This window comes from Triticum urartu, chromosome 3A (genome assembly GCF_056163025.1).
Source record: "Triticum urartu cultivar PI428250 chromosome 3A, HENAU_Tu73, whole genome shotgun sequence".
Taxonomy (NCBI): domain Eukaryota; kingdom Viridiplantae; phylum Streptophyta; class Magnoliopsida; order Poales; family Poaceae; genus Triticum; species Triticum urartu.
The window spans coordinates 174,285,215-174,298,196 of record NC_141875.1 but is presented as its reverse complement, the minus strand read 5'-3'; the positions used below and the strand labels follow the sequence as shown (position 1 = coordinate 174,298,196).

The 12,982-nt window shown below is 49.2% G+C and overlaps 1 protein-coding gene across 1 annotated transcript; it reads right to left on the bottom strand.

The window, feature by feature from the left end:
- Positions 1 to 1,215: 1,215 nt before the first annotated feature.
- Positions 1,216 to 3,155, bottom strand: LOC125548239 (zinc finger protein MAGPIE). Its single transcript, XM_048711896.2, has 2 exons — positions 2,813 to 3,155; positions 1,216 to 2,702 (listed from the first exon to the last, which is right to left on the bottom strand). Exons 1-2 carry the CDS (start codon positions 2,937 to 2,939, stop codon positions 1,360 to 1,362), a joined length of 1,470 nt encoding a protein of 489 aa, XP_048567853.2. The 5' UTR covers positions 2,940 to 3,155; the 3' UTR covers positions 1,216 to 1,359.
- Positions 3,156 to 12,982: the final 9,827 nt, after the last annotated feature.

Here is a 12,982-nt window from a genome sequence, read left to right as displayed (position 1 = left end):
TCAACTCTTATAGTTGTATTTTCAAAGGTAGGAACATATGTAACATGTCTGCTTTTGCGACCGTAATAATGAACAAACTAATGGAGAAAAAAAATCCTCGATCTACTTTTACAAATCCACTTTGCAATTTGTGCCTAATTTTGACCATGATTAAATTAATAAAGTATATGTTACATGTTATAAAATTATATCATTTAAAAAAAGAATTTAGTCTTATATTTTCATAGCATAGTACCATATATTTCATTGACCAATCAATGGTCAAAGTTAGACACGTTAAATGATGGTCTTGTATAAGTAGACGGAGGAAGTATATAGTACCTCGAGACAATAGATCCTGTTTTAGCCCACCTTCCATTACGACCAAAATGCACTAAGAGCATGCAGACAAATAGACAATTAAGTTAAGCAGCACTAGCCAATGTGGTCTGGATGCGCACCACTGGCTAATTATTAATAAAAAAAGATCTGGAAGGCAGCCATTCAAAACAGTAGTGCCTCTCCTTAATTGGATAACCACCTATCCTTATTGTTGCTAGGTTATTGGGCACCCCATTGCTATGTTTCAAGTTCCCTTTTGGGCTTGGTTGAACCTCAGACTCTTTGACATTTGGACAAGCACATCAAGATAGCAACTTAAATCTTGTTGATTATTAGGGGCAAAGATCCTCCTTTATGTATATGTGCCACTATGGCTAGGAATAACATTGCACAAATGTTCAAACAAGATCAAGCTATATAGCTAGACAGCTAGCTGCACTGAAAAGGTAATTTGGTTTGTGCAATAATAGCGTTGTAAAGTGGTGGACTGGCTTTCTTTTCTTGAGACCAAAGTAATAAACTAAAGGGAGCTACTCTTTGATCAATGGTTCTTTTTTATTTTGTCTGAAAAGGGATTCAGTGTCTCCCTTTTATTTTTCTTCGCCAAGGAGATAGACCATAGTTTTTTTTTGTTTTTTTTGTTTTGTGAGAAGATAGACAATAGTTGTTGAGAATGTGCATGCATGGATCTCTGCCACCCTTTTTCTCTTCAACTTGCCTGCCATTGCAGCCATATATTGCTTCAGTTCTTCTCCATATGAGGTTAAGTTCCACTGGCACTAATCGAGCAGTGAATGGTTCAGATAGACAGATACCATCAAGTAATATAAGTAACAAAATTATGAATGATGTGCTGGCTAAGACAAGAAATGACAGCTGAGCTGAGTAAACCAATTGAAACGGAATGATGCCTTGTGGTATTTTGTAAAGTTGCATATGAGCATGCATGCATGGTTCGTGCTTACATGGCCGCGGATGAATTAAACACTACTCCTCGTATCACCACGGTTACATGATTAACATGCATGCCACCTTAAACTAAATCCACCCATGTATCGATGATGAGCAGAGTGCTTGCATGCCGACGCCCAGGAAGTCCCTGGTCTCCTCCCTCCCGACGGCATCCTTGAGGCCGGCGTGGCGCGCCGCCGAGAACACGTCGTACGGCACGTTCCCGGTGGCCGCAGTGAGCTCGCTCATTGCGCTCGGGACGTTAGCATTATGCTGGTGCTGGCTCGTGCCGAAAAGAGCTCTGTCGTCGAACTTGCTGCGCTCGTCGATCCGCCCGGCGGAGTTGGGCGCCTGCTCGAAGGTCCCCGCGAGCGGCATCGAGGTGTTGGAGGACGTGACGGAGCCGATCTGCGCGGCTCTCTGCAGCAGGGCCGTCGCCGACATGTCGGTGGGCGCCGCGACCGGCTTCGCGTGCTGCTGGCCGCTGAACACGGACGGCGCGCTGTCCGCCTCTCTGGAGGAGTTAGTCGTCAGCTCGCTGGCGTTAGATGACGAGAGCTTCCCGTTGCCGCCGTTGTTCCCGTACAGCCAGCTCAGCTGCGCCATGTCGAACTGAGGCGGCGCACCGGAGCTCGGCGCGAAGAGATCCGCGTACATCTGCATTGGCATTGGCGCGCCGCCACCACCGGACGACATGAGACCTCCAATGTGGTGGCCCATGGAGGACGGCAGCGTGTTGTCGCTGCCCCACAGCGAGAGCCCTCCTTGCCTCGCCACGGCGCCGTCGCAGAGCGAGTCCCCGATGGCGCCCGCCGCGTGGCCGAGCATCTGCCCTCCCGCAGCAGGCTTGAGGTGCGGGGCGACCGGCGGCTGGAGCATCATGCTGTTCGGCCTGGCGAAGAGGTATCCCTGCCCGCCGCCGCACATGGACGGCACGGCCGCCACCGCGGCGCCCGAAGTGGCGGCCGTGAGCCTGGCCGTCTCCTCGGCGAGCGCGTCGCAGAAGGCGCGGTGCGTGATGAAGCTGTCCCGCCTGGAGAAGAGGGTGCCGCAGTCGCAGCGGTACTCGCGCGTGCCGCAGGTCTTGGAGTGGGCCTTCCAGTCGGACTGGACGGCGTAGCGCTTGGCGCACTTGTCGCACTTCCACTTCTTCTCGCCGTGCTTGCGGCAGAAGTGCTTCTTGATCCCGGTGAGGTCGCCCAGCGCGCGGGACGGGTTGTGGTGGACGCAGCTCTTCTCGGGGCAGACGTAGACGCGCTTCCGCGGCTCCTTGCCGCTCCGCTGCCGCAGCTTCCAGGGGAGGTTGTGGCCGCGCCGGTGCAGCTGCAGGTTCTGGTCACGCTGGAACCCCTTGCCGCAGATCTCACACACGAAGCGGTTCGTCGCCATCAGCGTCCGCGGCGACAGCGCGATCACCTCCGCGTCTGGGTCTGCAGCGCACACGATCGATCGACCACCGGTTGGAATTTGCAAACAGACAACAAGCATGCAGCTGCAGCTCTGCTGCAGGGGATATACGTACTGAGGTTGGACTTATTACCTGGTGTGCCGGGGAGATTGCGCTTCTTCTTCGGGGGAGGAGCGGCAGGGTGTTCATGGGACGGCGGCTGCTGCTGCGGCTGGTTGGTGAGAGGAGCGAAAGGGTTGGGCATGGCTTCACTCGCCATTATTGTGCTCCTTCTTGGTGTCTTGCTAGCTCTCGATGAGATTGTTCTTGTTGGTCGACGTACTGCCGGTGCTTAACTAGTCTTGATTTGGAGACAAAAGGACAACTTTTGTTCTTAGGTCGGTGTGGGGCATCACTCAAGCAATCTAAGCTAGTGGAAGCAACAATACCAGAAGCTGGACTAATATAGGAGAGAGCGGGAGAGCGGAACTGGGTTAGTGAGACGGAGACTACCCCAGAGAGAGAGAGAGAGAGAGAGAGAGAGTAGCTAGTGTTTGGAGTATAAAATATTTGGAGTGGTAAAAGGGTGAAAGTTGAAAAGGAGTGCGTGTTTAGTGTGTGGGTGTGCAATGCATGATGACACATATGATGAGGAGAAAGATAGGGAAAAGGGGGGGATCATCAAAGGGCGGTAAAAAGCTGGGGCTTGGTGCCTTTGCATTTGGCATGATTAGCCCATAATGTGCTGCTCCTCTCCTGCCCTTTGCGAAAGAACCAACTATGCCGCCGCTCTGGGCTCTGGAGCGCTGCACAAACTCTGCACTGCATGGTCTGCTCTGACCTGGACCCACAGCATGCGCACTCCTTTGTTGATTTCATCCTCGCAGCGACCTTGCGCTGACTGTTCGAGTCGCCCTCCGACTGGTCGATGGATTCCCTTGGGGATCCCTTGATTGGAATGCTTGAGCTCCATGTAATCTGATGCGTCCTCGTTTCTACATTTCTTACCAGAGATTGTCTAACCGGCGGAGTAATATTCGACCATTTTTTTTCTTTAAATAATCACCGGAGAAAAGGATCTTCACCTTAATACATTACTCAACATGATGTTTTACAAGATAGCGATAGAGCGTGAACAAAGGTTTTTTCCCGGGGCGTGCTCGTGAAGAAAGATATTGACACCAAGACAAGATATCAACCTTCTTTGTGGGATCTTTAAATCTGAAGGACCAGAGTTTGAGATCGTTAATGATACTCCTAATGGCGACACAAGTGGAACGAGTATCATTGTGGAAGACCCAAGTGTTTCTCAAGTCCTAAACTTCCCACAAAATGGAAAGGCCACCGACAGCCATTGCCGAGGCCGAGTAGGATGATAGAGGTTGGCGTGGGGAGACCCAAGTCCGGCCAAACCTTTTTTTTTGAGATGGAACACCCGATTCCATTAACCCACTGGCGCAGCAGAAACGCTGGCCTTCCTGACGTTTACATCATCCGGCAATTCCTCAGCCCACAACTGTTTAGGAGATTGTCATTGTGCACCCATGGAAGCTAGTACAAGGGCGAGAATGTTACAGCCCCTTGGCGCAAAGGAGAAAATTACAGAATTAAAGTGGAGCCTGGCATAGAGGCGAATATCCCTGAACATAACTCCTTCAGGTGCGAGGTCAAAATCGTTGCTTTGTACCGCCCGCATCAAAGATTGGCAGTCTGATTCAATAGTAATGTCCACCATACCCTAATCAGCCGCAGCTTGTAAGGCCTCAGAGCACGTTGTCGCTTCCGCCTGCATCGGACTTGCCAGGTGTGCGAGGCGACCAACGCCTGAGCCTCTCACAACACCCTGACTATCACGTACTACAAAACCCCAGCCACCATTACCAGTTGCAGAGAAGAAAGACCCATCAATATTGACTTTAAGCTTGTCCCCCTCTGGCCTGCTCCAGCTTTGCTCCTCTCTGGCTGGATTTGTTCTTCCCTGGCTCACGCACAGGTTCAGACAGTCGGAAGCGCAGGTTCGAATTCTGGTTAGCAGATTATCAATCGACTCGCCACGCTCTTTTGCATTTATCTTGTTCCGCCTAGACCACCAGCACCATAACATGCATACAACCAGCACCCTTCTGTTCTCATCCAGCTCCAAGAGGATCTTAACCACTTCCTTTGCATCAATGTCCACACACATACGAAGTCGGGTATCCTCCAGTTGCAGGCGGCGCCATACCTGCTTCACTTCCTTGCATCTGAAAAACAAGTGCGCCCCATCTTCATCAAGTCGTTCGCAGCAAACACAAAGTGTATCGCACTCAATGCCCCTTCTCTTCAGCCCCATCAGCAAAGGCAGGCTATTGTGGGCAAATCTCCAGACAAACTGCTGCATTTTTGGCTGGCATTTAATGTCCCAAATTTTCCTCCAGCCTAGATCCCCTTGAGCAACATATGAGGAGGAAGCCTGATCCGCATCTCTTCTTCTGATGTATAACTTGTATACAGATTTAACTGAAAAGATGCCCTTGCTGTAAAAAAACCAAGCATAGAAATCATCAAAGTCCTCACGAATCGGTGTGGCCAAGATCACCTTTGCATCTTCTTCAACAAAAATATTCCGCACCAACTGTTCATCCCAAGTTGTTGTGTTCGGATTGATAAGTTCACAAACTCTAGTCAGCAGGCATCTTCCTCGTTGCATCCTCGGCAGCCGAGAGCCCTCCCTGTTAAGCCATGGATCAGACCATATCTTGATTTTTGCTCCATCTCCAACTCTGTAGACAAGTCCCTCTTTTAGCAGATCAATCCCCTTCAGGATGCTTCTCCATGTATATGATATGCCTGGGCTAGCTTGCGCCTCAAGGATCAACGAGTTTGGGAAGTACCTAGCCTTCAGAACCCGTACACAAAGGGATTCAGGTTCTGTGAGCAGTCTCCACGCCTGCTTCGCAAGCATGGAAAGGTTGAAGCCATACAAATCCCTGAACCCAAGTCCTCCGTCACTCTTTGATTTTGTCATGAGTTCCCATCTTAACCAGTGCATAGAGTTGGTCTTCTCTTGCTTTGCCCACCAGAACCGACATATCATCGCCCCCATCTATTCGCACAAAGTTTTGGTAAGATCAAAACATGACATCGCAAAAGTGGGGATCGCTTGGGCACAAGCTTTTATAAGCACATCTTTTGCTGCCTTCGACATTAGCCTCTCCAACCATCCTTGAATTCGTTGCCACATACGATCCTTCAAATAATCAAAGATTTTGGTCCTGTTGGACCCAACGTACACGGGTAGTCCTATGTACCTCTCTGATCTGGTCACATTTCCAATGCGCAGCTCTGTTAGCACCTGTTGCTTCTGCACTACCCCTGTATTCTTGCTGAACATGATTGATGACTTGTCATAATTCACAATTTGCCCCGAGCAGGCCTCATAAAGCTGTAGCACATTCTGCAGATGTATGGCACTCTCACGTGAAGCTTTCATAAAGTGTCAAGCTGTCATCTGCAAACAATAAGTGGTTTAAACTCGGCGCACCATTGCAAATATGGATCCCACTCAATGTCCCCTCCGCATCCGCCTTGTTAAGCAGCGAAGAGAACCCTTCAGCAAGAATTAAGAATAGGTACGGCGATAGAGGATCACCTTGCCGAAGGCCTCGCTGGGGCATCACCACATCCGTGCAATCACCATTCACCTTAAATCTATATGACACCATGGAGACACATAACATGATCAGCTTGACCCACTTCTTTTCAAAGCCCAGCTTGTGCATCATCTTTTCCAAGAAGCCCCACTCCACCCTATCATACGCTTTGCTCATGTCCAATTTAACAGCTGCATAACCCTCTTTTCCCTTTCTCTTATTCTGCATGTAATGAGTGCATTCATAAGCAAGCAGAATATTATCCGTAATCAACCGGCCCGGTACAAAGGCACTCTGGTTGGGTGAAATTATGTCAGGAAGTATTTGCTTCAGCCGGTTGGAGAGTACCTTGGAGATGAGCTTATAAACAACATTACAAAGGCTGATTGGCCTCAGATCCTTCATACTCTCCGGGTTTTGCACCTTTGGTACGAGAACCACGCATGTGTCATTCCAACCTTCAGGCATAGGACCCCCATTTAGTACATTCAGAACTTCTGTAATCACTTTTTCCCCCACAATGTCCCAACATTTTTTATAAAAGATGGACGGCATACCATCCGGCCCCGGGGCTTTAAGATCTCCAATACTCTGCAAGGCCTCGAAGACCTCCCTCTCCGTGAACTCCTCAGTGAGCAGGGCATTCATTTGTGGAGTAACTCGGGGCTCAATGTGACCCAGGAGCTCCTCCATCCTCGTACCTGCACGGGAAGTGAAAAGATTTTAAAAGTAGTTAGTTACCACTTCTTTCATGGCCCCCTCTTCCTCCACCACCCTACCATCCTCCCTCCTCAATCTCTTTATTCTATTTCTTCTCCTCCTCTCCGAAGCCGCTGCATGGAAGAATTTTGTGTTTCTATCTCCACATCTCAGCCAATGCATATGAGCCCTCTGCCGCCAATATGTTTCTCTTTGATCCTCTAACCGACCAAGCTTGAACCTCAACACCTCCTCCCTCCTGATTTGATCCTGCCCAATGTTACCTCGCCTACACTTCTCCAGCTCCTTCTTCGTCCAACTTATTCTCTTCTCCAATTCACCCAGGACATTTCTACTCCAATGCACTAGCTCTCTCATAACACCTCTAGTTGCATCTGCTACCTTCCTGCCATCTCCCATCATTTCCCTCCCCCATTTATTTCGAACTAACTCCCTGCAGTCCTCCCCCTCAAGCCATCTTGCCTCGAACCGAGGCTCCAAAGTTCTGGGCCAAACTCCGCTTCAATCGAGCAGCCCCATGTAGCTCAATGATAACGGGGCGATGGTCTGAGTGGCGGGGGTCTCCGTTAATCACCCGGAACGCTGGAAATCTGTTACACCATGCCTGCATAGCAACTGCTCTATCCAGCCTCTCCTTTATATACCGGATAGCATCATGGTTGTGATTACGCCAAGTGAAAACGTCCCCCACAAAGCCCAAGTCTCGCAGCTCACACACCTCCAAAGCAACCTTAAACCGGTCCATACAAGCTTGTGATCGTGGTGCCCCGCCTTCCTTCTCCCAAGTATGCAAGACTTCGTTGAAGTCTCCGGCACATAGCCAGGGCTTGTTGCTTTGATGTTTCAGATTTCTCAATAACTTCCATGTTTTTTCCTTTTCCTCATGCTTCGGTTCTCCGTATATCCCGGTGAACCGCCATACAAAGCCATCGGACTCCGTAGTTTCCGTGTCAATATGCTACCGTGAAATAAAACCAATTAGCTTGAGATTCACTTCATTTTTCCAAAACAGTGCCAAACCAACACCCTGCCCTTCAGAGTCTTTTACTATCATGTTGGTCATACCCATCTTCCATCTCATCCATTCCAGCCTACCACGCACCATCCTTGTTTTAGAGAGAAAAAGTATGTCGGGGTCCCCCTTCTTTTGGATCTCCAGAAGACTTCGAATTGCCGGGCCATTCCCCAATCCCCGGCAATTCCATGTGATGATCTTCATTGGTTCTCGCAGGGCTGTCCCGGCAGCCCCGCGTTCTCAGCATTATGTATGGTTTCACCTCCATCCTTGTTGCTTCCTTCCCTCTTATTCTTCTTTAACCCTCCATGTTCATCAATGTCCATATCCTCTCCCTTCCTCTTCTCCCCCGTAACTACTGATGTGGCTGCACCTATGCTCTCCCGTGGCATCCTCTTGAATTTTCCATTCCTTCCTTTCTTGTTGTCCTGCTTGTTGTTTTGTGGTTTCTCAGTCACTACATAATCACCTTGATGCCCATCCCTCCCATCACCTTGTTGGTCTTTTCCTACTCCTCCAGTCACATTTGGCAGCTCCTCAGTTTGGCCACCGGCCAGTTGGTTTGCTGCGCTAGCCGTCGTACCTTGCTTCATTCCCAAAACCCCAAAATTCAGGGTTTTTTTGCTCTTTCCGTCGCCCGTATCATTACACTGCTGTTCCTTAGACATCTTGATCTTCAGCGGGCTAGTTACCTCGATCTCGGCCGTGTTCTTCCTTCCCTCATTTCCTTCGCTCCCCGCAGATTTCTTCCAAGAATCCACATCACTCCTTGACCTTCCGTCGTTACTTGGCCACCCGTATTTCCTGCCTGAACTACCGCCACTGTTTTCCTTCCAATTCCCTCTTCCCACATCACTTACATGAGCTCTTTCCGGTACATACTTTAACCATCTACCAAACTCAGCATTCTGACCCCTTTTTAGCTTGATTCTGCAGTCTTTATACAGGTGTCCCAGCCTCCCACAGCTGAAGCAGAAGTCCGGCAGGTATTCATACTCGAAGTAGCACCATATTCTTTTATCCTTCTTCTCTTCCCCCTTCTCATCTCCAGGAGTAGTCACTTCCATCTCACTTCCTGTCACTCCCTGACTACCACCCTCCTCTGGCTCCACATCCAAATAAAGGCCCCTCATAAGAGGTTCTGCAACCTTGATCCTCACCTTCACCCTCAAACATTTTCCCACCGCCGTACCATCTTCTTCGCCATCTACTTCCATCAGTTCTCCTATCTCTGTCGCCAGGTCCTCCCCTAACTCCTTGCACATCATTCCCAATGGGATTTTGTAGATCCTCACCCAAATCGGTATTGTGGCAAAGGTGTACTCGTCAAGGGTTTTGCGTGGGTCAAAATCTTCCATGACCAACAAGTCCTTGCCAAATGTCCATGGGCCATTCTCAAGCGCCTTCCTCTTTCCCCCTTCCTGATGAAACAAAAACAGGAACCGATTCTCCCCCATTTCCTTTACCTCCAGCCTCCTCATCGGGCACCAAAGTTTCCCTAGCGCCACCGCCATCCCATCCGCATACCCCAGTCTGTCTGAGAACAATTTTCCCATCGCCTTAGCCACACTGCCATTCTTCTCCGTGGCACTCCTCCAGCCAATCTTCACCCCCTTCCTTTCCGCCTCAGAGAGGTTCATCCGCTTCAACTTGTCCTCCACTCCTTCCATGGATCTCGAAACAGCCTCCTCCTCACCAAATCAAGGACTGAAGATTGAGAGAAGAAAAACTAGGGTTCGTGGGTGGTGTACGACCGTGAGCCCTAGCCTCACGGAAGGCTTATCTTGGGTGGGGGTTGGGGGGATTAGAATCTGATGTAGGGTAGCAGCCTTGAGAAGGGAGAAGAAGTACAGAGGGGCGTGGACTCGACCAGATCTAGCTGCCGCCGACAAGGGGCGGCGTCGGAGACAGGGCAGGCTCCCAACTCGCCTCGCACGTCGCCAGAGCGAGGACCCACCGTCACGCACGGGACGGACTATCGACGGCTTTGTTTGGTTGCCTTCTCGTGTTGGTAAGTCCGGCCAAACCTTAGTAGCATAGAGCATTGGACGAACATGTGAATCATGTCCTCGCAGGGGGGCATTACATAATTGGCAGGAGATGTTTGGAGCTATGTCCTTGTTGAAAAGTTTGCTCTTGGGCTGAGGTGGTCTTTAAAGAGTAGCCATCCAAAATAGTGTGCCTTGATTGGCACCTTTGAGTTTGATATAAGAGGGACATCTAAATATTCATCTTGTTCATGTGTAAGCAATTATCAAGCGTGCCTGGAGGAGAAGAAACCCCCATGGATTAGGAACTTATCTTTATTGGCTTCGTTTGGGGCAAAATCTTACAACAAAGACAAACATGGCATCTAATTGAAACGACATAACATTAGTAAGGTGGTTTCGCAGGTTGGACAACAACCCATCTTGCACGATGGTGTTGGTGGAGGTGAATAGAGATTCAGAAAGACAGTGGCTAGAGGTTTGTGTAAGATCCATGTGTCTTTACAGAAGAAGGTGGTGAGACCATTATTGGTAAGAACAAAAGAGATTTCTTGGAGGTGGGAGGTGGTTATTTAGAGTTTTCCAGAGGAAGGAGGGGTTGAATTGTTTATTGACAGTGACATGGGAATAGTGGTGATGGTACGAGTGTACCAAGGGAAGTTAAGGTGATTACAACAATTCAAAAGCAAAATTCCTGAGCAAGCAGTTATTCAGAAGAAGGGATTTTTAATGCCTTGACCACCATTTTTGGGGAGGGGGGTACAAACATTTTTTCACGCAACAAGACATTGTGCCGGTTAACGTTCGAAAACCGACTTTTGACTAGGGGGTATCATTAGTAGCATTGTAGGAAATTAGCGAGGGCATGTACGACGACCTTATATCAAAGGTTGTCGTACACTTGACAAAGTGGCACGACGATGTTTTTACAATAGGCTTAGTCCCTTGTTGGAGTGCGACCAATGTCCTATGGGAGGGTCGCTGAGAGTGTTTCCCGAAGCACGAGGTACTTGGAGTGTGCGGCCATTTTCAGAGTTTCATGACCCCCGACTAGTCCTATCCTCGCAAGGTCCCTCGGACTCTGACCTCTCGACCTTTGTTTGCCCTTCTGAAGCGGCTTGGAAGGGGAGAGTGACCCTCCACTTGAGTGTATTCAAGTGAGAGTGAGTGAGTTACATGCCCATGGGGGCGGTTATATAGCCTATGGGTCCTTGCCAAATGACCAAGGTTACCCTTGAAGGACCAGGTAATTTTCCGTCCTTTGGCCCATGTGATCCTTATTGGGCTAGGAGGTGGGTTGTAGCCCATTATGGGAGAATCCATACAATATGTGTAACACCCTCGATGCGACTATAGCTCCCATGTGTCGAGGCACGACTTAGACGCATAATCGCATTGAAGGCGTATGTCGCAAGTTAGGCAATCTTCACAACATCCCATATAATATAATAATAAAAGGGGAGATAACATAGTTGGCTTACACTCGCCACATCAATCAAGTGCATATATAACATTACATCATCCAAACACTCATGGCCCGACTACGGCGCCAAAATAAAAGAGAACCCAACATGCGACACGGTCCCAATCACCCCCAACTGGGCACCACTACTGATCATCGGGAAAGGAAACATAGTATCGTTGAGAGTCTTCGTCGAACTCCCACTTGAGATCATACGCGTCTCCTGGAGCGGAATCATCGGGCCCTGCATCTGGTGTAATAGTAATCTGTGAGCCACAGGGACTCAGCAATCTCGCACCCTCGCGATCAAGACTATTTGAGCTTATAGGTATGGCAAGGTAAAATATGAGTGGAGCTGTAGCAAGCGACTAGCAAGTATGGTGGCTAACTTATTCGCAAAAGAGAGCGAGAAGAGGAGGCAAAGCACAAGCGAGAAACTAGAGAACAGCCTGCGCAAACATTACTCCAACACCGTGTCCACTTCCCGGACTCCGCCGAGAAGAGGCCATCACGGCAACACACTCGGTTGATTCATTTTAATTATTTAAGGTTCAAGTTATCTACAACCAGACATTAACAAATTCCCATCTGCCCATAACCGCGGGCACGGCTTTCGAAAGTTCAGTCCCTACAGGGGAGTCCCAACCTAGCCCATGACAAGCTCTCACGGTCAACGAAGGAATAGACCTCCTCCCAAGGTGTTCCGATCAGACTTGGTATGTCAGTAACTCAAGACACTTCGACAGGTTAAAACAAGACCAGCAACACCGCCCGAATGTGCCAACAAATCCCGATAGGAGCTGCACATATCTCTTTCTCAAGGCACACTCAGATGAGACATCCTACGAGTAAAACCAACCCTCAAGTTGCCCCGAGGTGGCCCCGCAGTCTACTTGGTCGGACCAACACTCAGAGGAGCACTGGCCCGGGGGGGGGGGTTAAAATAAGATGACCCTTGGGCTCCGGTAACCCAAGGGAAAAAGAGGCTAGGTGGCGAATGGTAAGACCAATGTTGGGCATTGCTGGAAAAGCTTTAATCAAGGCGAACTATCAAGGGGTTCCCATCATAACCCAACCGCGTAAGGAACGCAAAATCCGGGAACATAACACCGATATGACGGAAACTAGGGCGGCAAGAGTGGAACAAAACACTAGGCGAGAGGCCGAGCCTTCCACCCTTTAACAAGTATATAGATGCATTAAGATAACATGGCAATATAATGATATCCCAACAAGTAAATAAAAGATGTTCCAACAAGGAACGGCCTCCAATCTTCACCTGCAACTAGTAACGCTATAAGAGGGGGGCTGAGCAAAGCGGTAACATAGCCAATCAACGGTTTGCTAGGACAAGGTGGGTTAGAGGTTTGACATGGCAATTTGGGAGGCTTGCAAGCAAGTGGTAGGCATCGTAGCATTGGCATAGCAAAAGAGCGAGCAAACTAGCATAGCAAAGATAGTAGTGATTTCGAGGGTATGATCATCTTGCCTGCACAGTTGTCAGAG